Genomic DNA, 26708 nt, shown 5'->3' with positions numbered 1-26708 from the left:
TATTGTAGTTCTAGTACCTTGCAATCTTTGTTCACGTAGTCATATTGTAGCCCAGTCGCACCCAGCCTTCATGGGGAAATGACCCTCGCACCGGTGATGTCACCCCGGATCTCTTATCGGCGCCGCACCGTCGCCCCTAAGTAGGCTAGAGTAGTGGATCTCGATTCATCCAGAACCCTAACGATGTTAACGTCTAGTATGTTTTATGCCCTGGCTACATCATGAGCTGTGACTCTTGGGATCGCCGATCGTATCGAAGTTGATCCGACCAAATATTTTGGCACTCCACTGTTGCAAAGCATTCTATGAGTACCTCATTATCTCTGAGACGTCTTCTAATCGGTACTGTCTATCCTGATCTAATTCGAAGTCATTTGAACACTGCAGCGAATGCAGTTCTTGAATGTCTTCGAAAATGGGCCTAGTTCGCATGGATTGGACGAGAGACCTCATTCTGTTTCGCGCGTGGACGAACTCCTTGTGATCGCAGGTCGAATTTTAGGTTTCTACTTTCAAGAGTAGCAAAGCGCTGGTGATTCGCGGTGATCATACAGATTAAGTGACGGTTTAATAGCGTACGGTGTTCATGAGCTATGAAGGACCACCATTCGATCTGCTTTCGACCCGCTCAAAAATAGTTCAACGTAACGATACCCGCGGCCGATTGGGTATGAGTATTTTGATAGTCTGAAAGGAGAAGGAGAATTTAGTAGTGCACTGTGGGTTTCAGCCGAGCCTTCACTGAAGCCTCGAGTTTCAGTCAATGCCCAGTAGCAAGGGCAGCAAGACGGCTGTTGTTGCGAAAGCATCCTCCGACCGTATCAAAAGCTTATATTAGGTGAATCAGCGTGGCCGCCTGGGTTAAAGCTCTGTGTCATGGTTCTGTGGTTTAGATTGCCCAAATGCGGTAACGGTGCTAGGTAGCCTGGAGGTGTCGTGCTGGTAAAGAGACTACTTGAACTCATCGTCGGTCAGTGCATCTCTGTATACTGTGCAATGCAATATTTGTGAGAGGTCGCAGCCAGTGAGCATCGATGTAACCGGCAAATCATGATCAACATAAACAGTGTGAGATGTAAGTTGCTAACACTGGGGGCTGAAGGTGTTGTAGCACCGAGTGAATCTATCCGATGCGGGCGGCAACAAAAGGCTCCAACGCGGCTCCAGCCACAGGGTTTGCGGGAGGTGGCCGCGCTAACCGAAAACAGCCACCCTAGTGCCTCAACCTGAACCGTCCCGTCAAGTCACCGTCAATGACTGCAGCAGCCATCACCCGATCATTCACAAGCATCACCACCTCTTCTATCGCAACCTCCCCCCCCTTAACGGGTCTGCCTGGGCAGCAGCTTTCACTTCTCACTCTACAAGCTCTCATACGCCTGCCCTTCCTCCGCCTTCCTATCTTTCACGGCTTTCCAGCCATTCTGCTGATCTTGGTCCCCTCTCCGCCGTCCACCTGGTCGTTCGGAGCTTTTACCGCTCAAATAGTTGAGCTAGCAAGTCCAACCGTGGCGATCTCTGATACCTGACAATAGGTATATCCTCAGACCATTCCTTGCATGTATCCATGACTCTCGGATCTCAGCCGCCTCTTGTTTCCATATTTACCTGTTCAGAACACTTGTCTAACAGATGTCGCAACCTGTTGGCCTCACAGACTCGAGAATTGTTATGGCAGAGCAGAGTAACCACGATGTGGTAAACCAAACCCTGTCGGGCGGCGATCCTTCGCCTTCCGACGTTCCTGCGAGCACCGCCGACATGACACCTGTTGGAGGGGACGCGGGGGAGACGAAAGATACCGCTACAACGATACGAGCCGAGACGGGGACGAATGCTCAACAGGGTGAACGCAAGACGGGTGCAGCAGCAGAGCCCTCAGGTCAACACGGGAAAGGAGAGGATTCTGAACAACCGCCGAGTGTGAGTGGCCTAACTTGAGGCGTGTGTCGCGACCTACAGCATACTGAATGAGACCCAGGACACTTCGAAGTACGCTCCTGTGCCGGTCGCAGCACGAGCGCTAGAAATGAACGGTGTAACATCTGGGTCGGATATTGGGGAGGACACAGCTTCGCAAGGAGGTTCTGAGTCCGACGCAAGTCGTGCTGAGAGCAAACTCCATGCGCGTGCCGGTTCGAAGAAGCCGACGTCATTTAAGCCGGTCACTTTTGCCAAATTTTCAGTTCCCAAGGCGCCTGGCACTCCTCCCATCAGCAAGCCCTCCGAGAAAGGTAACTAACTCGAATAAAATTGCTCGTCGAATCTATGTTCTAACGGCGCACAGCCCCCTCCTCGACTCTGACAACTCCCCTGGGTACGCCGCAGCAGACCTCACGACCCCGATTGGTCGTAAAGTCCACTAGCAGCCTACGGGACTCGTTATCAAAATCAGGCACGAGCGCTTCCAAAGCAGGCGGTAGCGGACCGGATCCAAATCAGGTTTGGAATAAAAATCGACGTAAGGCTCAATATACGACATGCTTTTATTAATCCTTTGCTAACACTGTTTTGCATTCAGCGGTTCAGCAAACTCCCCCTAAACACCTGACTGACGAGGAACTCAAGCAACAATATGGCATCCACATGACTTCTAGAATTCAAGAAGACGGCGCGGGCACGGAATCGAAATGGGCAGATATCGATGACGACGAAGACGACTGGGCTCCTGAGACAATTGAATGGACTGACGGGACGAAAACGAACCTTACCCACCCGGAGCCTCCCACAACAGCGCCGATACCGACTCAAGAAAAGGCCGTCGCAGACTTCCAAAAGGATTTCCCTCTGGTCGAGCAAGCTGCGCCTCCAAAAGAACTCCCGAAGCCTGTTCCAAATATTCCCAAAACCATAACGTCAGTTGGTCCAAATCCGACTGTCTTACGACTTGGAGCGAACGCCGAAAGACAAGCTAAGAGCGCTAGTATCGTCGCAAAGGGACCAAATGACAAATCTCCCCTGCTATCGACTAGTCCGGCGCCGCCTCCGGCCAAGTCACCCTGGGCTCCCCTTCCCCCGGTCGAGAAAGTGTCACCTGTGATGCCCCCAATGCAGGTTCAACCACCTATACGCCTCCCGGTCAGGGAATCCCATGTTGCCGATAGTCTCAGCGGGCCATTGCCTCCGAAGGAGATTGCAGCCGATGATTTCAACCGATCTTGGAGAGAAATGCAGTCTGGAACACGCGAGCTCTACAACTCTAGATCGGGACGTTACGAGCCTGCTCCTGACACCAGGAAAGGGCCATGGCGTGCTGAGCAACCCTTCCGCACACCATCTGTACTTCAGAGACCAGCACAAGGCGATCAGGCTGGCCCGGCAGAGCCTTCTGCGGCATTCCAGACGCATCGTTCGAGTGGCCAAGATGGTGTGCACCGGACGCGCCGCCGAACATCTTCCAATGTCAGTGGTGGAAGCGGCAGTTTTGGACGTCGGATGTCGATAGGTCGACCTGACGTGGTTCACAAAGCATTCGAGTCTAGAAGGGGCTCTCAAGTCAATGGGATGCCTGATCCATCTATCTTCATTAGAGAGGCACCTAGAGACATTCTTCACCGTGAGATCTCTCCTGATCGACGTGGCGCTGGCCCTTATTCTGCGCGGGGTCCTACGCATGTTCAAGACAGAAATACCACTGCGCCTACCGATGTGAGTCAGGCAGTCGATGAGCAGACGACAGTGCCGCAGGCGCCTCAGGAAGACCCTGTAGCAATGCAAGAACGTATCATGAAGGAGAAAAGAATGGAAGCTCGCCAGCGGAGGCTTGATCAGGAGAAGGAAGAAGAAGCTGCAAAGCGTGAACGGATTCGGCAGAAGCTCGAGGCGCTTGGTCCTCCACCAGAGAAACCAAAGTCGATACGCAGAGAATCAGTTGACACTGGAAAGAATGAAGCTAATGCTCAACAAGCTACCGCACATGTGCTACATTCCCCTCCGAAGCCTCCTGTTCCTGAGCCAAGTGGGGAACCCAAGCAGTATGGAATGATGAAAGTTCACCACCCCGACACTGTGAAGAAGCTCGTCGAGAGGGAAAGAGCTGCGGAGAAACCTGTTGCCACTGCTGGTGTGCGACGCACATCTTCACCGGCTCGTGAGCCCAAGCAAGAGGCGCCTTTGCCGAATGGGATCCAGCAGAGCAACGATGTCCCGGCTCCGTCGTCTGATCAACTCCCAGAAGCTAAAATTGACGAGCAGAACCCGCAGTGGAGGGGCAACATCAACCCTCCTAGCTCATATCTGCCGTGGTCACCGAATCCCAAATTCGTGAACACTGCCCCTCCAATCGCAAACCCTTGGAAGCCTCTCAGCAGTGATAAAACCTTAGGAAACGGGATCTTTGAACAGGGCCTTGGGGGTTTCCCAGCACGAGACATCTCACTCCGCAGTCACCTAGGTTTGGATCAACCGCCCATTGCACCAGCACAGACCTTCTCCGCGCCTGCGCGGTCTCCGCAAGAAACTACGTCGATATCACCTCTACCATCGCCCGAGGTTCGCCATGTCCCTTACGAGGTTATCAACCCTATTGGGCGGCCAGGCCCCATTGGTCCTCCCAGTTTGCAGCATATTCATCATCGTCAGCATGAGAACCGTGCTCCTGGTACTGCAGCCTGGAACAATTTCCATGCGGTTGCTTCAAAGCGTGAGGCAGAAGAGAACGATAAGATCCTCAACGAAATGAATGCCATGCCACAAGGGCCTTCGTCGCTTCAGGTCACATTCAACGAAACCTGGCGTCAAGTCCGCACCGGGGACCAGGCTGGACAGAGACAGGTGGTTGGGATTGCGAGGTCGAACGAGAATAACGCTCCCCTTGCGAACCCTCTTCCGGGGCTTGATCACCCCGTTGGCAATCTTCCTTTTGCAGATACGCACGCACGCCCTCTTGGTAGTGTTCCAGTGCGTAGTTCACGCTTCTTCCCACAGGCTACAGAGACTCCTCGAAAGCCAATGGCTGATGAAGCCGAGTACTATCGAAGCCCTTCCCCACCTCCGCCTGAAGAAATGTCCAGCCATCCGGTGTACACAGGTGATTGCAACAGACCCTTGGTCCATCTCCCAGCACCTAAGCCTATAGTCAAGCTCCCCCCGAAGATCGTCGCACCCCCGCCACCGCCGCCAACTTTCGCCTCAATGGTTGCTGCACCCCCTCGCACCGGCCCGCAACATGGTTCGACAGCGACTTCCTGGCAGGAAAAGATTAATACTTTGTTCGGCAAGAAGACCGTGCCGGAGAAGAGGAATGCTCTGGCAGTCACATCAGCGACGAAGGAGCCTCTCGATGTTCAACTCCATATTGCTGCTGTCTCGGTTTCTCTGCCCTTTAACGTTGAGCTCACAATCGGCGACGGGGAGATAACTGCAAAGCAAGTAGAGGAAGCCGAGGAAATGTTCGAAGATCGCGAAGTGGGGTCTCTGCCAGTTGTGCGAGTGCCAACCCACGCTCCTCCGGCAGCATGGCAAGCTGCCTTACCACCCACGCAGTCGAAGCTACGAGCCAAGAACTTGAAGTCGATGCAAATTCATAGCATTGAGCCGTTCTCAGTTGGTTTCCATGACAAAGACCCCTCCGGATTTATTCGCGCTACGATCCGGCTTCCGGGCGCTATTCTTGCGAAGACTATCTCCCTTCCAAAGAAAATGGGAACGCCCAACCCCCGGCCGCGCAATTCGACGACTTACAAACCTCGTAAGAATACGAAGCCACGTGAGGCCTCCGGAGGATCAGTCTCCAAGAAGCCCACCTCTGCTCAGCAGACGAATGGCGGCAGTTCTCCACGACGTCAATCTCGAAATGCGTCCTGGGGCCCTCGCACACTCAGTGGGTCTCAGTAACCTGGTTCTTTTGGAAAAAACAATTCGCTCGCTTTTGCTGGTTGCCAGATGTTCATTGAGCGTTCATTTCGGTATTGATGAGCTACGCCTGCGGGGGATTTGTTGATCGGTCTGGGTTCGGTCTGAATTCTTAGTACTCCTTTAATCTTCCTTTTCTTTTGCCCGTACAATATTCCCTGGCGCTATACCTTGTTAGTACCTATTTCAGAGTAACATACTGATCTTCGAGCGCGGGATGGGATGTCGGCTTCTTTTCAAGGCAAGATGCGGCGGCGGTTGCTACCACTCTCTCCCTTGCCATTATTCCATTTGGCATGAATCATGGATGTCCATTTATTCATCCCTCTTTCTCTCTCATCTCCAACCTCCTCCGCATCTCTTGGTCCTGTGTCATCTCCCACCCCTCGACCTCATTCATGGTTTCTGGGTCGAGTCCGCAAACAAACTCACCGATTATCTCCCTCATCATCCATATGTTAACACTCAACCCATATTCTGCCCTCCACTCTTCTCCCTCCCACTCATACTCTTTTCTCCCAGCCTGAAAACTCACTTCAAACGACTTACTTGTATGGAAAAGGTTCCTTGTCTTACGTGTTGTTCTACCATGACATGGTCTTCCCAAGCTCGTCGAGTGCAATAGGCAGTTGGGTTGGCTATTGCACGTACACGCAAAGGAAAAAAGAAAAAGAGGAAAGCCGGGAGAGAGAGGGAGAATGCACCTGCGGGCCCTTTTTGTTCTTTTGTACCCCGTTTCTGAAAGCGTGTAATTAGCTTTTGTGTGCGCGCGCGCACTCGCTCCGAAAGTGTGCCCCCATTCTCAATACCTAACAGAATGTTCTACTCGTGGTCCTTGGGACGTAGAGGGTTGGTTGTTTATCTGGGAGTAGAGAGTTTAGAAGGAGAGTTTTGGGGGGGGGGGGGGGTATCATTAGTACTTTACTAAACATTTTACGGTGGTGAGTCCGACGGGACTGTATATCAAAATTATAAAATAGGAGAGGTGAGGACGAGCTTTCTGGACCGTAGATGCCCTGTACTGTACAAGAGACATATACTGTGGTCATCATCCAATGCTATTTGCAATTTTGATTGCTTATATCTTGGCTGTGTGAACAAATGAGCCATTACTACTACTACTACTACTACTACTACTACTACTACTACTACTCATTTATTGAACCTTTTTGAACACCTAGGAAAACACTCACCATCCAGCGAAACATCACCTGTTCCCTGCTCCATAGACTAGAAGATCGTAAAATTACACCGTCCAAGAAAAAAAAAAGGCTCAACTAGAGAGAAACAAAAAACACCCCGGTTCCCTCTTCAACACCATAAGATCACCAAACACCCCGGACAGAAACAAAGGCAAATCATCTCTAAGAGGCAGCACCGAACTCCGAGAAAACAAAATTCGTAAATGAAGAAGGGAGGCGAAGAGGGGGTATCAATCCTCGCTTTACTTGGCGAGCTAGAAAAGTCTTGTTTAGACCATTGACCATAGGCAAACCTTATGGCAAGGCCACACAGCACCACGTCCGCCTTACCAGTTCCACGTGCGCGATGAGGCAGTGAAGACTGGCGGCTTCCATTGCAGGCGGGCGGGATCGATCTTGCGAGCCCCCTTGAGCTTTTCCTTCTCGAGACGCTTTTTGTGCTCTTCGACCACTTGGTCGGTGAGGACTATGACCCAGTTGCCTTTCTGTAGTTCAGGGGTTGTGTTAGTGGGTATGTTGTTGGTTTCGGAAGGTGGGCGGGCTTGCTGATATGAGAGCGAGAGGGGCGAGGGGAAGGAAGGGGGCAGAAAACGTACATGATATCTAAGCATGTTGAACACGACCAGTGTTTCATGGACATCTTTCTCGGTCATGGAGGTCTGCAAGGATAGGTCGTGTTCGCTGATGTTCTCCCGTCCAGACTCCATGAGGATCTCCACGAGCGTCTCTCGCCAGTATTGTCGGTAGCCCAGCAGACCCAGATCACTGAGGGGCTTCTCGGGCGAGCCCAGTTTGCCCTCTCGCTTGCTCAACTCGTAGCTGAACGAGATCAGGAGACGACCGTAGCCTCGACGCTGGTACTGGGGCAGCGTCAGGATACAGGCCAGGTTGTAGCCCTCGGCGGAATCCTTCTCCTTCGAGAAGTAGCCGACCAGGTGGCAGCCGGTCTCGTCGCGGCTGCACATGCAGTAGAACAGGAAGGGGTCGACGTCGTAGTAGAGCGTCTTGTGGTCCAGGAACAGCTTGCTGAGCAGACAGAGATTCCGGCACCAGGTGCGCTGCCGGCGCCCGTCGACCTCGAAGAAGGAGATGTAGTCGTCCCGGTAGATCTCGTTGCCGGGCGGGTGCACCAGCGTGCACTTGGAGCGGTGGCGTTCGAACGACCGCTTGTTGTCGAAGTACCCCAGGCAGAACTCATCGATGTACACAATGTCCGCGTCCGAGAACGAGGCCGGGTAGGGCGAGAAATACCACGGCTCGACATCGTACTTGCCCATCTGCAGTCGCGTCAAGTTCCGCACGCGGTGGATCTCCGTCGGGTTCTGCGTCATACTGCCGCTGGTCCGCAGCCGCTCGATCTCCTCTTCGCGGGACATGAGGCCCAGCGCTTTCTCTTCTTCCTTGACGTCTTTGGAGAAACTGACATCGACCATGTCCACGTCGTCGGATTCCGGCTTGGGGGTCCCGTCCGCGGAGACGGCCTCGGAGCCGCCGCCGATGGAGAGGTTGGCCGGCGTCTCATCGCCGCGGTTCTCCTTCCCACCCGCCTTGGAGGGACGCTGGGCTTTGCCGACGTTGGCGTTCTTCCCCGTGAGGAGATCTGGGGTGACTGAGACATCGCGGCTCTCGGCTCTGGCGCGTTTCTGCGTGTTCTTGCTGGGTGCTTTGTTGCCGGGGCCGGCTTTCTTCTTCTCCGGTTTCTCTGGCTGGGGCCATTCGACTTCATGCGACAGATCGATGCGTGATGAGGCAATCCACTCTGTTGTCATGTCAGGCCTTAAAGTGAGTCCACCCTAAGTTCTCAGAACACTCACCATCAAGACGCTTGTTGAAATCAACATAATGGACACTGCGCAGCTGTCATCAGCACGCGACTCAAGATGCAAAAGTGCAGCGGAGGGGTAGCTTGAGCATACTAAAAGGAAGGGCCGTCTTTTCGCTGCTTTATAGACAAGATTTCCGCTTTCCGTAACTCTCCATCCTAGACGGGGGAAGCAAGTCAGCTATACATTGCCGGCCAAGGCTCGGAGTATACAGCCCATCATCATATCACGTGATGATAGGCCGCGCGAAAAAGTGAAGCGCAGGGAAATTGCGACAACTGACTTTCTGTACCATAGCTTTCACACCGATCCTATCATTCTGATCAGTATTTCCGACCGAGGAAAGCGAGGCTGAAAACCTCGAAACAAGCATCCAAAAAATTATTCTATCGCTTACCGGATGGTACTGAGGGTGGCGAACCCTTTCTCAACAGGGTCTGGTGTGCCGGTTTCGTCCCTGCCGCCCATGGTGCTCGAGGGACGATTTATTCTTTCAATACAAGGCAATTTCTTAGATGATAGGGCTCAAGGGCAAGAGTTTCGTGATGAAAACGCGAAGGGGCTTGATAGGAGGGGATGGGAGGAATCTCCGTTTCGATGCGCCGGAAGAGACCGCCTTTGAACTTTTGCCATCCGCTTTTGGTTCATCCCCAGCTTGCCTGCTTCGGTACGTTGCTTCGGTTCGCCGTCAATCTATGGGATGCTACATCTCTTACACGTGTGAATATACGAAGCATCTAGAGCAAAATAACTATTGACTGCACATAAGCAATTTTTCTTTTGCATATTTGTGCGGTAAGCCGACTTCTGTAACCAATTCCATGGTGTGCCCGGTCACATCGCTCCGCGCATTCCGGGCCAGACTTGAGGAAGTACTATACAAATCGTACATGTAGGGCATGATTAAATTCAAATCACCAGGTCAAACGTCAATCTAGGTATCCTTGTTGGGGCCTCAATGCCAGCCATTCACCATGCCCCCCGTGCCTGTCACCAGCTCATCCAGCTCATCCTTCCTGCTCTTGTAGAGGTCCTGCGCTTCACGCTCTCTCCTCATGACGAAAGCAACATCGTCTCGAAGCTTCTCTAGCCTTCGCGAGAGCGCCGACTCTTCTGAGATTTGGAGAGTCCGGAAAGCATCTAGTTCATCCTTCGATCTTTGAAGTGCATCGCTGGCTTCGACGATCTTCGTGCGAAGCGTTTTCGCCCGGTTCTGATAGCCACCATAGTGTAACGCAAGCTTCTTCTCCAGCTTGTTTCCTCGCTCAGCTGTGGCCAGCAATGAGGCTTGTTCGTTATCGAAAGCGCTGATCATGCGCTGCTCTTGTTGGAAGACGTCTTCCTCCTCGTCGGTATAATTGGCAAGGCCAGGGAGAACATCTGAATGCGTGTTTGACCACTGCTTATCAAAGTTCTCTTGCCATTCCTCGAGCTTTCCGGATGTCGAGGCTTCCGCCGCAACCACTGCACGGGCCTGCTCAATCAGACTGTCGTCAAGTCGCTCTAGTTTTCGTGCCTTGCCCTCCACTTTAGCACCAGGAACAGGGAACTTGCGGGCATCGTGGGCAATCAAGAGGGCGGCTTCCTTCGCAATTAATGCAGAGATGGGCTCCGTGATATGTGATACCCGATCCAGCATCGCATCGATATCGAGAACGCTTGGTCGGGGTAGGGCGCGCTGATATACTTGTGTCTGACGTTTGAGTTCGGCCTGGGCGGCGCGTTCTCGCGCTTCTCTTTCTCTCCTATCACGTTCAGCCGCATCTTCTTCGGTCTCCTCCGCGGCTACCGAGGGCTCATTGGACTCCGTGGGAAGTTCCTCAAGTTCCCACTCTGTCTCTTTGGGTTTAGGAAGAGCAGCCAGCTTGCCGCGAATGGTCTGACGTGCATTCTTCTCGTACATCTTGATATCACGGGGGGTGCTGCCGATAAGCTGCCCGGCCTCTGCCTGATTGAGCGCAAAATGATCTCGAGGTGTCCGCAGCGGAGTAGCGCCGGGTCCGATACCGCCGCGCATAGGTGTAGCGCCGACGCCGTTGGCTTGTCGGAATGGGGTGGCCATAGGGTTGGGAGTAACGATTTCCTGGCGGCGAGGGGCAATTCCATCGAATCCAGTAGTAGCCCCGCCCTCGTGAAGGGGAGTATTCTCTCCACCTAACAGAGACGATTGAGTTTCGGTGAGAGCCTTGATGTTTCGAATTTCGTTTGCGATGTGATCCTCCTGCGGGGGTGCTCTGGGTGTCCTGATAGGTGTCCCACCAACAATCGCATTGTAGTTACCGAGTAAGCCTCGAGCTCCCTCCTCATCTCCTGCCATCTTACTGGCCCTATCACCCGCCATGCCCATCTTGATGATGTCTTCCATCTCGCCCTCGCTGACCTGGGGGCTCGGAAGCACAAGCGCCCTCCGCTTGCTGCTTTGCTCGGCCTCCCGGATTTTCTGCATCTGGCCAGCGCGAGCGGCAGCTGCGAATGCGGCGGAGTTGCTATTCTTGTCGTTCTTCCGTTTCTTCCGTTCCGCGTCTTCGTCCTGATCGCCCTTCCGTTTATTCGCGAGTTGTTGCTTGCGAGGATCGAACATCTCCCGTTGCCTCTCGTTTCGACCTTGTTCATCTGTGGTATCGTAGAAGCCAGGTGCCGCAGGCTTCTCGAAGGGGATGTCGGCGTTGTAGTCCATTTCGCCCTTCTTGCGAGTAACGACCTTGATATTAATGCCAGCATTTTTGAGTTCACGTCGTTTCTGAAGGACCGCCAGTCGTCGCGACTCTTCCAATTGTCGTTCTCTGGCCTTCCGCTTGGCCTTCTTTCCCTGTGTGTTTGCTAGACGGGCACGCGCTTCACTCAGCATCTCCTTCTCATCTTCATCAAGGTCGATCGTATCGGGACGAGCGGGTTTCGATTCCGGGTCGGGATCCAGTTCACCAGGGCTAAACAAAAGTCAACACCTTGTTCTGCGGGATAAATTAATTGGAGAAGGTGACAACAGCATACCGTAGTCGGCGGACGTCGTCCGCACTGGGGGCAGCAGCCTCTGTCCCGGAAGGACCTCCCAGGCCCAGCTCATCATTCTCCCGAGCTTCAGCCTCATCCAACAGCTTCTGGTAGCGCTCCAAGCATTGTGTTGCCGTTCGCCCTACAATGGGCGCAATTGTACGCCATTGTGTGGGCATCAACTTGGCCAGGTGCAACAGCTTCTCATCCTCCTCCCTCGACCATTCGACTTTGCGGATACCAGGATCCAGCCATTCCACCCACCGCGCCTTGCATTGCTTGGGTGTCTTCCGTGCTAAGAGAGAGGATACGCGAGCCCACTGGTTCATACCATACTTGGACACCTGAAAAAAAGCGGTACATTAGCATTGCTCAGAGCTCCAGAGCACCACGTCTATCGATCGGAGAAAAAGGGAAAGCTTACCGCCGCACGAAGCACCTCATCCTCAATGTTGGTCCTGGATAGCATGTTAGCTGGGAGTTCGGCGACATGAAGTAATGTAGCAATGGCTCTCACCAGACACCTCCTTTGACGACGGGCATGGCTGTTAAGAGTCCGGCGGCTCACAGGAGCGAGCCAAGGGAGATAAATATCAGGGATAATCTGGAAATGGTCTCAAAATAATGCGCAGGGGGGATGACAAGTGGAACACTGATGTCCACGATAGGGAATGCCGACGAGCAATCAACGCGGTGCAAAGCGAGAGATCAAGTCCTGAGGCGGCGGCGTTCGTCACTTGCCCGCGATAGCCGCGCAGAGCCTTAGCGCGCGACAACTACACTAGCGTTGCTCCTCCCCGCGGGATCTTATGTAAGCGGGTCCAGATTTTTGGTCCGAAAATCAAAATTTAGGATGCCGCCAAAAAAAAGATAAGATCTCACAAGTCATATCTCCATAGCAGATTTCACACAAGATGTCTGCTTCCACTGAGGCCCCCAGGCAATTCAGTCAGCCATCCCGCAAGGGCAAGAAGGCTTGGCGCAAGAATGTTGATATCACAGAGGTTCAAGAAGGCCTCCGCCTCTTGAAAGATGAAGAGATTAAAGGGTACGAGAATCTTATCAGGCTTTCCTTCTTATTTATATTTGGAGTCTCGCTAACGTGCCATTTACATCTAGAGGTGTTATTGCGGAGAAGCCCTCGGACGAGCTGTTCGTTATCGATACCACTGGTTCAGCAGAGGTCCGCAAGGCAATTCAGAAGAAGCGCAAACTTCTGAAGTCGGAGGAGATTATCGCACAGCGCTCTGCGATTCCTGCGGTGGACACACGCACGCGATCGAACTCGAAGGTCACTGACGGAGTTCTCGAACCGAAGAACAAGAGACAGAAGAGCGATTGGGTTACCCGGAAGGATTGGCTGCGCTTGAAGCAGGTGGCCAAGGAAGGCAAACCCACCAACAAGACCGAAACCGACTTGTACGACCCCTGGGCCGATGCGGAGGACACCACTCGCTATGACGACCCCAAGTTCGATTTCCTGGAGAAGCCCAAGCAGAAAGTCGAGCCCGTTACCTTGAAGCACGCTCCTATCTCGCTCGCTGCGAACGGCAAGCCGATCCCTGCAGTTCGCGCCCCAACTGCCGGCACGAGTTACAACCCCACATTTGAAGATTGGGACAAGCTACTACAAGAGCACGGCCAGAAGGCAGTCGAGGATGAGAAGAAGCGCTTGGAGGAAGAGCGCAAGGAACAAGAAAGACAACGGATGATCGCAGAGGCCAAAGACGACGATGGTGCGGTAAGATCGGATGATGAAAGTGCTTGGGAGGGCTTTGAGAGCGAATACGAGAAGCCTGAGTGGCTAAACAAGAAGCGTCCGCAACGAAAGACCAAGACTGAAAGGAACAGGATCAAGAGACGCAAGGAGGCTGAGCGGCAAGCGAAGTGGGAGGCTCAGATGAATAAGAGACAAGAGCAGTATGCGCGGGCCAATCTCACTCCCGAAGAAATCGAGGCAAAGGAACTTGAGCTTGCCGAGCAGTCGGAAGGCAGCTCTTCAGAAGAGGAAGGTGATGATACTGTTCTGCGCCGCAGACCTCTCGGAAAGCTACGGTATGTCGCACATTCCCCGTTTTGTCGTTCCCTTTTGCTTACTGACCTGATAATAGTGCTCCCGAGAAGCGATTGGAGGTCGTGCTACCGGATGAGCTCCAAGACTCGTTGCGTTTGCTCAAACCCGAGGGCAACTTGCTCGATGACCGTTTCCGGACCTTGGTTGTTCAGGGCAAGCTGGAGGCTCGCAAACCAGTGACACAGGTCAAGAAGCCCAAGAGGGAGGTTACGGTGAAATGGTCCCACAAGGACTTCAAGGTTCCAGGCTTGTAAATAGATTCCCTTTTTGGCGTTTTCATGCGGTGGATTTTAAAAGCAATTTCACATAATATGGGTCAAGGCTGCACGAAAGATTTGTATATGCCATTATCTTACTTGATCATAGAGAGTTCGTAAACAAATGAGCAGATACGTACTCTTGGAATCCTGGTGGGCTGGCTGATATGATATGGGCAATATCGATAAGCCCCCTGCAACAGCGATCGAGAACTGACATGTGGATCCTGTTCCGAAAATTTAGTGCGGGAGGGAAAGCCGGTCCAGGAAAGTTGCCGGGCCAGCCTAGCCTGCCTCCGCAGCAACTGAATCCTTTTTTTTTTCTCCCTGATCTCCCCTCTGCCATCCTGACCAGACCACAATGCAATAGCGATTGGATCTGATATTGGAATGGACTTGAAAAACCTCTCCAGTAATTGGAAGAAACTCCAGGGGACGTTAAAGCAAAGCAACGCCTCCTCTTCCGCCACCAAGCGCAAGATCTCGGACCGCGAGACGCAAAATGCTACCGTGAAGAAACGCCGAACAGACGCAGCCGACGGGAAACCGAAGATCGAACGGAAGAAAGCCACCATCAAGAAGAAAAGCATGTCGCAAAGCGCCGCCCAGGATGGAGGCCAAGAGGCCACTGCATCAGATAGCTCAAAGCCAACGTCGCGGAGGAATTCCGCCGCCGCAGCGGTCGTGGAATCGAAAACTTCCAAGGTCAATGAAGGCCGTTCACCAACGTCAGTTACCATCTTATTTGCTGTCTTGACTTTCCTCAGATATGGTTGCTGACTGTAGACTAGTGCTGAGCTAGGAAAATACGTTGCGATGGATTGCGAAATGGTGGGCGTCGGCCCCAACCCCGATAACGACTCTGCCCTTGCGCGTGTCAGTATCGTCAACTTCAACGGCGAGCAGATTTACGACTCGTATGTCAGACCCAAGGAGATGGTCACGGACTGGCGAACGCATGTCAGCGGCATACTTCCGAAACACATGACCAATGCGCGGTCACTCGAGCAGGTTCAAAAAGAGGTTACGGAAATTCTCAGTGGGCGCATACTCGTGGGACACGCGGTGAGCAACGACTTGGATGCTCTGCTTCTGAGCCACCCCAAGCGCGATATCAGAGATACCAGCAAACACCAGCCCTACCGAAAGGTAGCTGGCGGAGGCTCCCCCCGTCTGAAGATGCTGGCTTCCGAATTTTTGGGTTTGAATATCCAAGATGGTGCCCACTCTAGTGTTGAGGATGCGAAGGCGACGATGCTCCTGTACCGGCGGGACAAGGACACATTCGAACGAGAACACTTGAAGAAATGGCCGGTGCGTGTGATAGTCGAGAAGGAACCGGGTGACGATGAGAAGAAAAAGAAGAAAAAGAAGAAGAAGAACCGTAAGAGGTGATTCCAACAATATCCTGATGAGTCGGCAAGAAATATCTGTCTTAAATATACCCCAGCTTGGTTAACTTACAAAGCTACTCAACATCTAAGGCTTTTCTGAGTATATAGAAATGAATAAACTATACCTAATATACGTTACTTTCTCCCAATAATACGGCATGAAGGTGCAAGATCTACTATGTTAGTCGAAATAAATGAACTCGGGTGGACAACGGAAAGACACTCCGCTTCCGCTCCGTTCGCCCACTTTACGCGGGCAACGCGTCGCGTTTCTCCGGGGTCGAGCATACAACCATCATCGAAGAAGATAATAGGGACAATCAAACATTGCTACTCAAAAATAAATCTCCACCATTGTTCAAGTTGGTATTGAGACTTCTCTATACCTTGTCAAACTTTAGTCACTGCAAACCATATCAACACCTGCCAATCTCTTCTCACAAAGCAAGCATGTTCGCCATCCAAGCAGCGCCAAAGTCGTCTGCGACTGGAACTCAACCGTCAACGGATCGGTTCACTCCGAACATCCTCCCCTGCAAAATCCACTACGATGGGCCCGTGAAGACATTGAATCGGTATTGGGAACCCCAAGCCGACGAGAAAGGTAAGAGCCGCAACGCCAGCTCTTCGTACTCGCAATTCGCTCGCTCATTGATGGGAACCCTCAACAGAAAAAGACGTACAGATCGCATATTTCCGCGGTCGTAGGCTCAAGGGTCGACAGGTTGCTATTCCAGAAGGCTATGAAGGTGCGGGAAACAAAAACTTCTTGCGAAAATTCTTCCCTGGCCCCCCAACTCATAACATCTTAGGCGTCATCGCAACAAGCACAGACCGTGTATTGCCCCCTACTCGCAATGAGAACGAAGCCGATGTTGAGGAAGTTCAGCCGGAGGAGCCGGTCAAGATTCTCGAGAAGCAGGGAACCTTCAACGAGTATGTGGTTTGGGGGCATGAGTTGGTACCCGCGGCGGACGATGCCTTCGTGAAGGGGGTGGAGGAATGGATCAAATTGGCTGAAGCGGTATGTGTGCATGCAATTTCTGGCCAGTTTTCTACTAAAGATCTTGTTGTAGATGCACGGCCAGCCCAGCAATGAACCGAAGCCGTCTTCATGAGCGACGCCCTCGAATACCAAAAGGTTTTCGCCCACCACAATGAGCCAAACGGATTCAGCTCTCATCGCAGCGGCGCCAGCACCTCTCACAGCCGCATTCTTCACCCCGAGCCCAGGGTCAACCCGAACATGTTCGCGACGTGGCTCGATCACCATTCTGCGGACGCGCAAATCGAAAGCATGGCGGGCATAATGGCGCAATAGACGGCGGGCATCAGTGTAGACGATGTAGTCCGTGACATACAACCGAGAAACGAACGAGGGTAACCTAGGATTATGTCTACCATGTCGATTTTGTTATCGGGAGGATGAAAGGTACACACCCACCAGCATCACGGGTGAGCAATATATAGATAGATTGCATGGGGCTTTTCCTCTCTGGACTCGTCTTCTATCCACGAGTATATTTGCACTTTTTTTAAACAACTCTAAATGTCACAATGAAAACCCTATACGACCAAGGTTTGCAAACATAATAGAAGAGGCTGAGTACACTGTTCGATAGTCAATGGATCTCCGCCCACGATCCCTGAGCAATCGATAAGGTTCACCGCCAACACAATTCTGCCCAACAAAGAATATCTGGGGTAAAATCATCAACATTGACCTCCTCTGCAACCAAAACCCAATTTTGTCATTCCTGCAAGCCATTTCCCACAATGGCCAGTACTACAGACCGTCCTGCCCCGGAGACTCTGATCTCCAAGTTTGAGGTCGACAGGTTGCTCAAGCAAGGTACGGTACTCCACAATCCCCTCACCTGCGGAGCTCGCCCCTCTCACTCAGAACGCACCATCAAATGACCTAAATGGTATCGTGATTCTATACTGTGGACTGACACGGTTTTAAACGACTACAGACCAAAGCGGCCGCCGCATCGCCATCCTCGGCGCCATCGACGGCCAACAGGGCATCCTGATCGCCGAACGCGCCGCCTTCGCAACCGAGACCCCTGCCGTCCTCCAAGCCTTCCACGCCGCGATCACGCACGTCACCAACCTCGGCGACAATGACATCTACCGGTGGTACCTGGCGTCCTCCGGCCCCGACGCCGGCGGCCAGCAGCCTCCCGACCTCAAGCTGAACCTCATCTGGCCGTGCACGGACTCCCACATCAAGAAGTACTCGGAGCAGGTGGTCCGCATGGTCACCGAGACGCCGGCGATCTACCGCGACCACGTCCGCCCGTACATGCGCGCCAAGCGCGAGGAAGGGCGGCTGAACTGGGTGTTCAATATCCTCGAGGGCCGGACGGAGCAGGAGGATGTGATCCTGCGAGATGAGGGGAGACGACACCACAATGGGGCGGCTGATGATGATAATGATGATGTTGATGATGATGGATTTCTGATGTTGCCGGACTTGAACTGGGACCGGAAGACCATGGGATCGCTGCATTTGCTGGCCCTGGTGCAGCGGAGGGATATCTGGAGCTTGCGCGATCTCAAGAAGAGACACATCCCGTGGTTGAAGTATCTGCGGCAGCGGCTGCTCGAAGGGACGGTGAAGATGTATCCGGAGCTGGAGCAGGATCAGTTGAAGCTTTATGTGCACTGTGAGAGAGACTCTTTCGCTATAAGTTTTCTTTTTTTCCCCGGTTGGACGGTCTTTTGCTAACACCAGTCGCTTGACTTGCCAGACCAGCCAACATACTACCATTTCCATGTCCACGTCGTCAACGTCATGCTGGAAGCGGGCGCTACACAGGCCACGGGGAAAGCGTTTGGATTGGAGAATCTCATCTCTCAGCTAGAGACTCTCTCCGGTGACGAGGATGCAGGCATGGCGGATGTGAGTCTGACTTACTTCCTTGGAGAAGCCAGCGAGCTATGGACGAACGTCTACGGACCATTGAAGAGAGGGGAAAAGCCGCTGGCCGCATGAGATGAGGATCATATAGATCGACACTAGATATTTGATGTTATGAGCTAGAAATGACATGATGACATTTTTTTTTCTTCCAGTCACCTTAGTCCTACGATTTCTCCAAGATTTGTTTTGTATTTGCACGATGACGTTTTGCCCGCCCTTTGCCCCCGAGACTTTTCCCAACCCCGCAACACCGAAAGTCAACCCCTCACCAACCAAACAAACCATCTTCACTTACTCTTCTGCATACGCTCTCCCACCCACGCAACTCTCCATTTCCACGTCCAAACCAAGACCTGCAATTACCTTAGATCTGAAACAACCAAACCAGGCCGGTTGATTCCTCCCTCTACCACCCGCAACAATGGCCGACAACCCGGACGTGGAATCCACCAACAAGGCCTTCGTGCCCCTCGGTACGTTTTACACACACACTCCAACCAACCCACCCCAAAAATACCCTATACCCCCCGAGCTAACCACGAAGTGTTTCTAGAAAACAACCCCGAAGTAATGACCCATCTAATCCACCAACTCGGCCTACCCCCCACCCTAGCCTTCACAGACGTCTACTCGATCGACGAACCGGACCTCCTGGCCTTCGTGCCCCGGCCCTCGCACGCCCTCCTCCTCGTCTTCCCCGTCTCCGCGACCTACGAAACCGCCCGGATCACCGAAGACAGCGGCCTGCCCGCCTACACGGGCTCGGGCCCCGCCGAACCCGTGATGTGGTTCAAGCAGACCATCCGCAACGCCTGCGGGCTGATCGGCCTGCTGCACGCCGTCGCCAACGGCGAGCCGCGGCGGCAGATCGTCGCCGGATCGGATCTGGATGGTCTCGTGCAAGAAGCGGAGGCGCTGGACCCCGGGCGCCGGGCGGATCTGCTGTACGAGAGTAAGGCGCTGGAGAGCGCGCACGCGGACGCGGCGCGGCTGGGCGACACGCAGGCCCCGCGGGCGGAGGATAACGTGGATCTGCACTTTGTGGCGTTTGTGAAAGGGGCGGATGGACGGTTGTGGGAATTGGATGGGCGGAGGAAGGGGCCCCTGGAGCGCGGGGTGTTGGGCCCCGGTGAGGATGCCTTGAGTGAGAGGGCGTTGGAGTTGGGGGTGAGGCGCTTCTTGCAGGTGGAGGCCCGGGGCGGGAATCCGGATTTAAGGTTTAGTTTGGTGAGTTTGGGGCCGAGTTTTGATTGATTCCGGTGGATGAATTTGGGGGGGGGGGGGGGGGTGGTTGTATTTTGTTTCTTGCTCTTGTATTCCGCAATGTAGGGTCGATAATGGGGATATAGCTTGTTTGTCTTCGAGGTTGCAGGGACGTAAGGTAAAGGTGGTCCTTTGTTTCACATATACATTGGGCAATCAGGTTATTGGCAATGGCAATGCAATGGCTACTGGGAGAATGAGCCCGACATAAATCCTCAAACCCTCGATAATATACGCACAGACTAAGCCTTCAATCCAAGCTATGTCATGCCATACCATCGAATCAACTCTCAGCCCACCATTCCTCCGCATTAAACTTCAGAGCTTCATCCCCAACCGCCCACCATCCCGCTGTGAGATTGCGAGCAAATACCTCTAAGGCCGTATACCGCATCCCGGCCTTGTCTCGAGGACTGCGATCAGAAAAAAACACCTGCTCAAAGACCTCGCGCAAGTTTGGCTTTCGCGAATGAACATCCGGCACAGCCGCAATCACTCTTCGCGTAATGCGATCCTCGCCGGCTTTTGCTGCGGAATGGGACTTGAGATGGCCGTCGTCGCCTCGAGAGGCAGAGACAGAAAGATCTGCCCTCCTCCTCCCAATCACCAGGATCTCATAAGGCTTCCGCCAGAGCGCACCCACGGACGTGATGGGCTCACCCTCCGTCGTCGTCTTCACCCACACCCACTCTTCGCAGACCGTCAGCCCGGCCCCTTGCATCGCGTCGTAGGCCGTCTTGCGGGCTTTCCCTGAGTTCGTGATCCAGATGGCTGCGATGGCGCTCCTGCGACGGCCATCTCTCCACTGTTCAGCGGCCTCCTCCTTCTCCCCCTTGTTGGGCGAGGGAGAGTCCTGAACTAGATGGACGGACAGGACATTGCGAATGCGCTGGGTGAGCAACTCCCAGTCGAGGTAGGTCTGAGTGTGGTAATGACCGCTGCGACGGACTGAGCGGTTGGCCCAGGGTGGGTCAAGCAGAATGAGATTGAACTTCCGGTGGTGAGGGAGGCCTGGGATGGGGGTTTCTGCGTTCGCCACGGAGTCCGTTGAGATCGGGATTCTGCATTGAAGGAAGCTTGAGAGTGGCGGAATGTAGAAAGAGTGAGGAATAGGGCGTGATGATAGGTGATGAGGTCCCCTGTGACAGCATCGTGTATCGTCCGCTGTCCTCTCCAGATCCACCGCACAGGTAGCGTGCACCGTGGCTGATTCCAACGACGTATTGCGGACCACGATGCTGGAGAGCTCTGACATGCAGCTGAAGCGGTTCACGCCGGGAGACACTATCAACGGGGGATTGAGGGAAGCACATGTCGCAGCAGTGGAGGTAGCAGAAGCAGAGCCGATCTGCGTCATTGCAGCGTCCACGTTCCCGTGACTATTGCTGCGTGTTCGCCCGGCCGTCCCCTTCCTCTTCTTCGGGAGGGGAGCTTCGTCACCCATGTCCCCATTGGGAGGTAAGTCCGGTGCGCTGGGGTCTATCTCAACCCGCGGAAGACACCATTGAAACCCCGAGTCGAGCGTCCTGCGTATTTGGAATAACCCCTCCGTCACAAGGGGTTCGAGGATCTCGGAATGCAAAAGCCTCTCCGCAAGAGCGGTCCTTTCAAGAACTCTTGCCCGGGCTGCATCATTTTTCGGCTCTGTACGAGCCGGATATGGCACCCTCAGTGGTGGTGTTGAGAGAAGTGTGCGATTCCTGTCGTTCTTAAGATCAGAAGGCGGTCTTGCGGAGGGCAAGAGCGCTGATGATTGGAATGGGGAGAGTGACTGCGCGCGAGCGATAGATGCGGGAATATCAATCAAGAAGGTGGTGGCCTGGGGATCTTGATAGAGTATAGCTGATGGTGACGGTGCTATCATACTCGTAAGCACATCAGCTAGAATAGTATAGTCTAGACCAGAGCAGTTGGTTGGTTGAATCACGCTGCGGTAATTTTCTCTTCCCCAACAAGAACTACTTACTCAGTACTAAGCATTACCCGGGCGGCGGCCTAGCCAAAAATGGCTTGCTGTTGACATGCGAATTAGACTTCATCTTCGTTGTAGCTCAATTAGGCTCCTCAACCACGCATGTACAGAATACAACATCTGAATACAAGAGGTCTCGATGAAAGACTGGGAAATCGCAAGACGCTCTCTGTTTTGATACCCAATGTAAATTATAGTGAACAGGAGATAGTTAGAGCCAATCTCCCCAAAGCGGTTATGAAATCACTTAAATGCTTATGGACATGGGCAACACCATGATGCTTCGGATAAACAATAAACAATAGCACTTTTTTCTCATATCAGTCCTTCCTCCATTTCCAAGACGATCCAGCGTCGGTCTAGGTGTGACAAAGGTCATTTCATGCATATAGCCATACTACTCTGTATCCCGGAAACTGCAAACAAAAGATCAAGTAAAAAGAAAAAAAAAGAGAGAAACTTTATACATAAGGTTGAAGTTAATGGCGGATTAAAGCATCTTAGGGAATCCTCAATGCTGGAGGCAACCCCACATCAGCTTCGTTCACACAGGCGAGTCCCGGGCTTTCACATGTGCTGGGGGTGGCTTGGACGTCCACGCCGGCCCCCGGCAGACTGCGCCTGAGCTGGCTGTGCTTGGGCATAGAACTGTGAAGGGTACTGATACATTTGAGCAGTGCTCATGACGGGGCTGAATTGCTGAGGAGCGAAAGCCGCCTGGTTCAACATCGAGCCTGGGTTGATTTGCTGGGTGGGAGGTCCGGCCAAGGAAGCAGCCTGAGTCTGCAAGGACCGGAGGTTGTCTGCTGAAGGAGCGCCAGCCGCAAACCCAAAGTTGGAGCTCCCGAGACTTGGATACAGCCCGGACGGCGAAAGGCCACGGCTTTGCGCCGCCAGATAGGCTTGATACTGTAGCTGTTGCTGGGCCAAAGGCATCATGGGGTCTTGGCCAAATCCGGGTGCGTTAACCCCTCCGATCCCGCCAAGAGGGTTGATACCACCGGCAGAGCCAAGGTTGTTCATTCCATTGATGCTATAAGGGTCGTAAGCTCCGGCACCGGGTTGCTGTTCCGAAGGCATAGGTCTGGTAGCGTCCATGTTCTGGTTAAGCATAGTAGGGAATGGCGCGCTATATTGCCTCTCCAAAGGCGGCTGCGGAGCGTAGTTCGAGGCTGCCTGGCGAGACGTTGGACGGTGTTGTTGCTTGTCCGCATTAGGTCCGTGATCACGTCCATGGTGGTTGTCCCGGGCATTTCCACGCGAAGATAGACCAACTTCATCCATCAGGCGTTTATATCCTTGACTGGGGGTTGCCTTAAGTTTGATAAGAACCTTGGAAACATTCTTGACAACCTCGGCGCGCATTGACTCGTCAAAGAAAGGTGTAGTAAGAACCTTGAAGATCAGAGTCGCTCCCGAAGTCTGGTCACTTAGAATTCTTTCCAACACCTCGTCACCCGGACTGAAGAACAGGGCCTTCAGCACGATCTCACGGGCCTCAGGCTCATTTCGCTGATTGATGACCTTCAAGACGGTAAGATAAGCGACTTTATGAGTGCAGAGATGGACGAGATGAGGAACCAGCCTCGGTGCAAGCACAGTGCGGCGGTGAGGGAACGTGCAAGTATCGAGGAACCACGTGAGCAGAAGGGCACCGTTGGCATTCGTTGCAAGTTGCACACTGTGAAGAGCGATGGCCGCAGCGAGCATACGCTGCTGGTCCTTTGTGGCATGGTGACTCTCAAGACAAGCCCGCATGGCCCGAGCACCGAATCGGCCCTGGGCAATCTCCCACATCCGACTGAGCATAGTCTCGAAGATGAAGTCGTTGAACGGGGCACCGAAGCGTAGACAGCACTGCAGTACGTAGTTTCCATACTGATCAAGGAACAGAGGTACAGTGTATGGCCGGAGAGCATCAACGATCAACCCCATCTGATTTGGTGTCTTAGCGACATCAATGATCTTCTGGGCGGCCCATGTTCCGTTCTTATGAATACCAATTTCAGCGAGGTGGGGAGCAATCGGCGCCAGCATCTGTTCCTTGGTTGATTCGGAACAGAACTCGAAAAGTTTTTGAACCACGGTGTTGCCCAGATAGTCCGACGCCAATTCGGCAATCTCTGGAAGCATCGCAACTGCTGTCTCTTCGATTTCCTGTACAGAACAGGCACCATTATCGATCCTCTTGCGGATATCGCGGAGGCGAGGGGCATCAAACATTCTTGTCTGGCTAGGTTCAGCAATCGAAGGGATTTCGTCCTCAAACGCATCAAACGAAATGGCGCGTTGAACACTAGCAGAGATGTTCAGAGCATCCTCTTCAGCAGCACCGAACTCATGAACGATCTGAGCCATCTCTGGTTGGAGCTCCGAAAGAGCTGGGATTTGAGGGACGATGAGCCCGCCCTCGGATCTGGCCAGGCCATCGGGCCCATTTACGCCTGCATTCGGATCCGGAGTGGGCGAGGACTGAGATCCATTGACCCCTGGAGTGCCACTTGCAGAGCTCCCAGGAACCTTAGCATATCCAATACGAACAGGGCCAGCACCAGGGAAGATCTCCTTGCCGTTAAGCAACGACTTGGCCTGGATAGCGCTTTCAATGCGCTCGAAATTGACGAAACCGCAATTCTTGTGAGTTAGCACACGGGTGGACTCAATTTTTCCGTAAATGCTGAAGATCGCTTCGAGGGACGTGACCGTGGTTGAAACAGGGATGCTTCCAATCCATAGTGCGCGAGTCGGCCCATCCTGGTTGTTCTCATCAGCCATTTCCGCCGCAGGGCGCATGCCGAGATTAGAAGCATTATTGCCACCCAGATGCATCAGCTGCACGGCTTCGGACAGCTCATCGTATTCTCCGCTTTCTGCAATGTTGAGATCAGACGCACTGAAGCTGTTTTCCAGACGCGATGGTGTAGCCAGGTAGTTGCGTATAGACGAACGCTGAGGCGGCGCTTCCAGAATTCCGGCTGTCCGGGCACGAGGACGGCTGGCAGATGCGTGATTGGCAAAGGCCTGCACAGCCAGGTTGTGCTGGTGGATCTGAGCCTGGGTTGCAGCCAGCTGAGCAGCCGTCGCGGCGGCTGAGGGCGTGACGGTGCCTGACGGGATTTGTGCATATCGGCTCTCGTATTCCAGGTCCTCGTCATCCGCATATTTTTCCTTGGCATTCACAGAGTAGGAACGAATTCTGCTGTTGTTCTTCATCATCGCCAGTTCCGCAAGTAGCGGAGGAAGGGAAGACTGCTGCTGTTGCTGCTGCTGCTGCTGTTGGAGAAGCATGTCAACTGACGGCCGCACAAGTGTTGCTCGCGGTTGTTGCGGGGTTTCGGCAAGGCCCAGGTAGTCCAAGGTTTTGACATCAGTATCGGCGAGACCGTCTCGAGAGAAGGACGAATGACTTGGCGAAGCCGGGCCCTCAGAGGATCGGATGCTTGTGAGTGTCGTAGCCCGGTCGCGGCCTGTTGCCCAGCTAGTCGAAAACAGAGACGGCCCGAATGGACCGGAAGTTCCGAGGAAATTTGCTCGCTGCGGCATAGAGCCAGCTCGGAGACGCGAGAGGGAGCCTGCGCTATTTCCGCCTGCGGTAGTTGCAGTCTTTGCGCCTGTGTCAATGCCAGTAACCCCGGTTGGACGGAAAGGGCTGGTCGAAGGCGTAGGCCTTGAGGTCTGGGCTATGTGAGGCTGTTGAAGGTTCGCTTCGTTCAGCGCACCGACGGGTGAGAACCTCGAGGGAACGGTCCCAGCTCTAGCTCTTCGAGCAGTGCTATTCATCGAGCCGCTTGAATTGGGCACTAAGTCGGGAAATCCTTCTTGGCTTGGGGACTCGGGGATGTTCTCGCGCAGGGGGGTTGAATGGCCACTGGTCGGGGGACCCCAGATACTGGGAGAAACACCTTCCTCTGCTTGAATTTCACGTGCGCTAGAATGAAGAGCGGCTAATGTCAGTCATCGGACATTCAAATACAACTCTGCTTCATGGCGGACGTAGAACTGCCTACCGTTTCGAGTATAAACGTGCACCGAGTTCATGGGATGGGGATCCAGCCCCTAGCCTCGCACTTCCAATGGAGCCTGCAGCACCGTTCAGGCCGGTTGATGATCCGAACGGCGGCTTCATACCAGCAGACCCCGATAGATCGCTAGGAGAGCTGCGCCCCGTGCTGGTTCCCGACATCGGTTGGGTGGTTGGAATATAATTGAGGTTCATATGGCCCTCGGGTCGTGAAACGGGTAACATTATGTATTATATCCCTCCACCTCAACAAAGGCGAACACCTAAAACTTAGCGCACTTGAGGATGATAACGAAGGATGATGGTTTCCGTAGGGATTGCCAAATTGTTGTTCAGTCAAAGAGCCAATTCGCGCGATTCGTATGCCAGTCCGATTATTAGGGTGACGGAGAGAAGTGAAGCGATAAACCGCCGGAATTTGGGTGAACAGGCAGTGAACAATCCTGCGTATGGATATGAGAATACTCAAATACGCGATGCGTCGCTGAGCGGTGTGAATGTGCTCGTAGCGTAGATCGGCGAGGAATCGTTCCAGAAGAATACGTATGCTCTAACGATCACAAAAGGCCAAGAGCTGGGCAAAAGAGGTGCAAAATCGTGAAAAGCTGTGCGTAATCCGTTATGAGGGGACCAGTCGACGGGTATGACACTCGGGTAAGAAATGTCTTAGACCAGTGTCCAGATTCGATGGCCACGATCTACCGCCGTGATCAAATCTCAATGATTGATTTCCCACTAAATCACTCGGCTCGGCTCGAAACGACCGTAAAGACTCGCAGTGTTGTCTGGACAAGCAACTCGAGCGACGGGGAGGAAAGTTGATAGAAATCAGGAGAAGAGACGCGGCGGCCGTTGAGGAACGGGAGATCCAGAAGGTCGGTCGACTAGAGGTGGCTGGAAATAAACTGCGCGCGTTCGGGCAGAAGCCT

The 26708-nt window shown here is 53.4% G+C and overlaps 9 protein-coding genes across 9 annotated transcripts; 5 read left to right on the top strand and 4 right to left on the bottom strand.

Moving 5' to 3' along the window:
• The first annotated feature begins 1504 nt into the window (after window positions 1-1504).
• Window positions 1505-5953, top strand: BO72DRAFT_218544 (uncharacterized protein). The gene is made up of 4 exons (XM_040939747.1): window positions 1505-1923; window positions 1982-2234; window positions 2288-2461; window positions 2522-5953. Exons 1-4 carry the CDS (start codon window positions 1633-1635, stop codon window positions 5833-5835), a joined length of 4032 nt encoding a protein of 1343 aa, XP_040797999.1. The 5' UTR covers window positions 1505-1632; the 3' UTR covers window positions 5836-5953.
• A 1090-nt stretch (window positions 5954-7043) lies between these two features.
• On the bottom strand, window positions 7044-9462 carry BO72DRAFT_451097 (NuA4 histone acetyltransferase complex catalytic subunit ESA1). Its single transcript, XM_040945407.1, has 6 exons — window positions 9276-9462; window positions 9162-9189; window positions 8972-9036; window positions 8870-8904; window positions 7652-8814; window positions 7044-7540 (listed from the first exon to the last, which is right to left on the bottom strand). Exons 1-6 carry the CDS (start codon window positions 9344-9346, stop codon window positions 7382-7384), a joined length of 1521 nt encoding a protein of 506 aa, XP_040797998.1. The 5' UTR covers window positions 9347-9462; the 3' UTR covers window positions 7044-7381.
• A 185-nt stretch (window positions 9463-9647) lies between these two features.
• cef1 (putative cell division control protein (Cdc5)) lies at window positions 9648-12560 on the bottom strand. The gene is made up of 4 exons (XM_040943311.1): window positions 12387-12560; window positions 12294-12327; window positions 11870-12213; window positions 9648-11805 (listed from the first exon to the last, which is right to left on the bottom strand). The coding sequence occupies exons 1-4, from the start codon at window positions 12410-12412 to the stop codon at window positions 9834-9836; spliced, it is 2376 nt and encodes a 791-aa protein (XP_040797997.1). The 5' UTR covers window positions 12413-12560; the 3' UTR covers window positions 9648-9833.
• A 170-nt stretch (window positions 12561-12730) lies between these two features.
• BO72DRAFT_488519 (Nop53-domain-containing protein) lies at window positions 12731-15724 on the top strand. The gene is made up of 5 exons (XM_040948046.1): window positions 12731-12917; window positions 12989-13924; window positions 13981-14193; window positions 14614-14928; window positions 14992-15724. Exons 1-5 carry the CDS (start codon window positions 12784-12786, stop codon window positions 15593-15595), a joined length of 2202 nt encoding a protein of 733 aa, XP_040797996.1. The 5' UTR covers window positions 12731-12783; the 3' UTR covers window positions 15596-15724.
• Window positions 15725-15862: 138 nt separating this feature from the next.
• Window positions 15863-17113, top strand: BO72DRAFT_436087 (ribonuclease H2 subunit C). Its single transcript, XM_040943310.1, has 4 exons — window positions 15863-16198; window positions 16266-16343; window positions 16407-16618; window positions 16671-17113. The coding sequence occupies exons 1-4, from the start codon at window positions 16045-16047 to the stop codon at window positions 16710-16712; spliced, it is 486 nt and encodes a 161-aa protein (XP_040797995.1). The 5' UTR covers window positions 15863-16044; the 3' UTR covers window positions 16713-17113.
• A 216-nt stretch (window positions 17114-17329) lies between these two features.
• Window positions 17330-18665, top strand: BO72DRAFT_451092 (putative mRNA decapping hydrolase). The gene is made up of 3 exons (XM_040945406.1): window positions 17330-17446; window positions 17571-18266; window positions 18351-18665. The coding sequence occupies exons 1-3, from the start codon at window positions 17371-17373 to the stop codon at window positions 18593-18595; spliced, it is 1017 nt and encodes a 338-aa protein (XP_040797994.1). The 5' UTR covers window positions 17330-17370; the 3' UTR covers window positions 18596-18665.
• A 108-nt stretch (window positions 18666-18773) lies between these two features.
• Window positions 18774-19785, top strand: BO72DRAFT_479786 (ubiquitin carboxyl-terminal hydrolase). Its single transcript, XM_040947597.1, has 2 exons — window positions 18774-18996; window positions 19077-19785. The coding sequence occupies exons 1-2, from the start codon at window positions 18945-18947 to the stop codon at window positions 19775-19777; spliced, it is 753 nt and encodes a 250-aa protein (XP_040797993.1). The 5' UTR covers window positions 18774-18944; the 3' UTR covers window positions 19778-19785.
• A 284-nt stretch (window positions 19786-20069) lies between these two features.
• BO72DRAFT_436078 (MT-A70 family) lies at window positions 20070-21693 on the bottom strand (the record flags this gene model as incomplete). Its single annotated transcript, XM_040943309.1, has 3 exons — window positions 20646-21693; window positions 20364-20591; window positions 20070-20300 (listed from the first exon to the last, which is right to left on the bottom strand). Exons 1-3 carry the CDS (start codon window positions 21648-21650, stop codon window positions 20070-20072), a joined length of 1464 nt encoding a protein of 487 aa, XP_040797992.1. The 5' UTR covers window positions 21651-21693.
• A 488-nt stretch (window positions 21694-22181) lies between these two features.
• Window positions 22182-26202, bottom strand: BO72DRAFT_218452 (putative RNA binding protein Jsn1). Its single transcript, XM_040939745.1, has 2 exons — window positions 25766-26202; window positions 22182-25686 (listed from the first exon to the last, which is right to left on the bottom strand). The coding sequence occupies exons 1-2, from the start codon at window positions 26002-26004 to the stop codon at window positions 22326-22328; spliced, it is 3600 nt and encodes a 1199-aa protein (XP_040797991.1). The 5' UTR covers window positions 26005-26202; the 3' UTR covers window positions 22182-22325.
• Window positions 26203-26708: the final 506 nt, after the last annotated feature.

The sequence above is a fragment of the Aspergillus fijiensis genome (assembly GCF_003184825.1).
Source record: "Aspergillus fijiensis CBS 313.89 unplaced genomic scaffold BO72scaffold_53, whole genome shotgun sequence".
Lineage (NCBI taxonomy): Eukaryota > Fungi > Ascomycota > Eurotiomycetes > Eurotiales > Aspergillaceae > Aspergillus > Aspergillus fijiensis.
This window is presented reverse-complemented; position numbering and strand designations above follow the sequence as displayed.

Coding starts and splice junctions, on each gene's coding strand:
- BO72DRAFT_218544 (XM_040939747.1), top strand. CDS start 1,633: ATGTCGCAACCTGTTGGCCTCACAGACTCGAGAATTGTTATGGCAGAG. Junction 2,235..2,287: donor CAGCAAGCCCTCCGAGAAAG/GTAACTAACTCG, acceptor AACGGCGCACAG/CCCCCTCCTCGACTCTGACA. Junction 2,462..2,521: donor GGTTTGGAATAAAAATCGAC/GTAAGGCTCAAT, acceptor TTTTGCATTCAG/CGGTTCAGCAAACTCCCCCT.
- BO72DRAFT_451097 (XM_040945407.1), bottom strand. CDS start 9,346: ATGGGCGGCAGGGACGAAACCGGCACACCAGACCCTGTTGAGAAAGGG. Junction 9,037..9,161: donor TGAAAGCTATGGTACAGAAA/GTCAGTTGTCGC, acceptor TCCCCCGTCTAG/GATGGAGAGTTACGGAAAGC. Junction 7,541..7,651: donor TCAACATGCTTAGATATCAT/GTACGTTTTCTG, acceptor CCTGAACTACAG/AAAGGCAACTGGGTCATAGT.
- cef1 (XM_040943311.1), bottom strand. CDS start 12,412: ATGCCCGTCGTCAAAGGAGGTGTCTG. Junction 12,328..12,386: donor GTCGTCAAAGGAGGTGTCTG/GTGAGAGCCATT, acceptor CATGCTATCCAG/GACCAACATTGAGGATGAGG. Junction 12,214..12,293: donor ATGAGGTGCTTCGTGCGGCG/GTAAGCTTTCCC, acceptor GCTTTTTTTCAG/GTGTCCAAGTATGGTATGAA.
- BO72DRAFT_488519 (XM_040948046.1), top strand. CDS start 12,784: ATGTCTGCTTCCACTGAGGCCCCCAGGCAATTCAGTCAGCCATCCCGC. Junction 13,925..13,980: donor AGACCTCTCGGAAAGCTACG/GTATGTCGCACA, acceptor ACCTGATAATAG/TGCTCCCGAGAAGCGATTGG. Junction 14,194..14,613: donor GACTTCAAGGTTCCAGGCTT/GTAAATAGATTC, acceptor AAACCTCTCCAG/TAATTGGAAGAAACTCCAGG.
- BO72DRAFT_436087 (XM_040943310.1), top strand. CDS start 16,045: ATGTTCGCCATCCAAGCAGCGCCAAAGTCGTCTGCGACTGGAACTCAA. Junction 16,199..16,265: donor ACCCCAAGCCGACGAGAAAG/GTAAGAGCCGCA, acceptor AACCCTCAACAG/AAAAAGACGTACAGATCGCA. Junction 16,619..16,670: donor GGATCAAATTGGCTGAAGCG/GTATGTGTGCAT, acceptor ATCTTGTTGTAG/ATGCACGGCCAGCCCAGCAA.
- BO72DRAFT_451092 (XM_040945406.1), top strand. CDS start 17,371: ATGGCCAGTACTACAGACCGTCCTGCCCCGGAGACTCTGATCTCCAAG. Junction 17,447..17,570: donor CGACAGGTTGCTCAAGCAAG/GTACGGTACTCC, acceptor AAACGACTACAG/ACCAAAGCGGCCGCCGCATC. Junction 18,267..18,350: donor GTTGAAGCTTTATGTGCACT/GTGAGAGAGACT, acceptor TTGACTTGCCAG/ACCAGCCAACATACTACCAT.
- BO72DRAFT_479786 (XM_040947597.1), top strand. CDS start 18,945: ATGGCCGACAACCCGGACGTGGAATCCACCAACAAGGCCTTCGTGCCC. Junction 18,997..19,076: donor CAAGGCCTTCGTGCCCCTCG/GTACGTTTTACA, acceptor AAGTGTTTCTAG/AAAACAACCCCGAAGTAATG.
- BO72DRAFT_218452 (XM_040939745.1), bottom strand. CDS start 26,004: ATGTTACCCGTTTCACGACCCGAGGGCCATATGAACCTCAATTATATT. Junction 25,687..25,765: donor GCACGTTTATACTCGAAACG/GTAGGCAGTTCT, acceptor TCTTCATTCTAG/CGCACGTGAAATTCAAGCAG.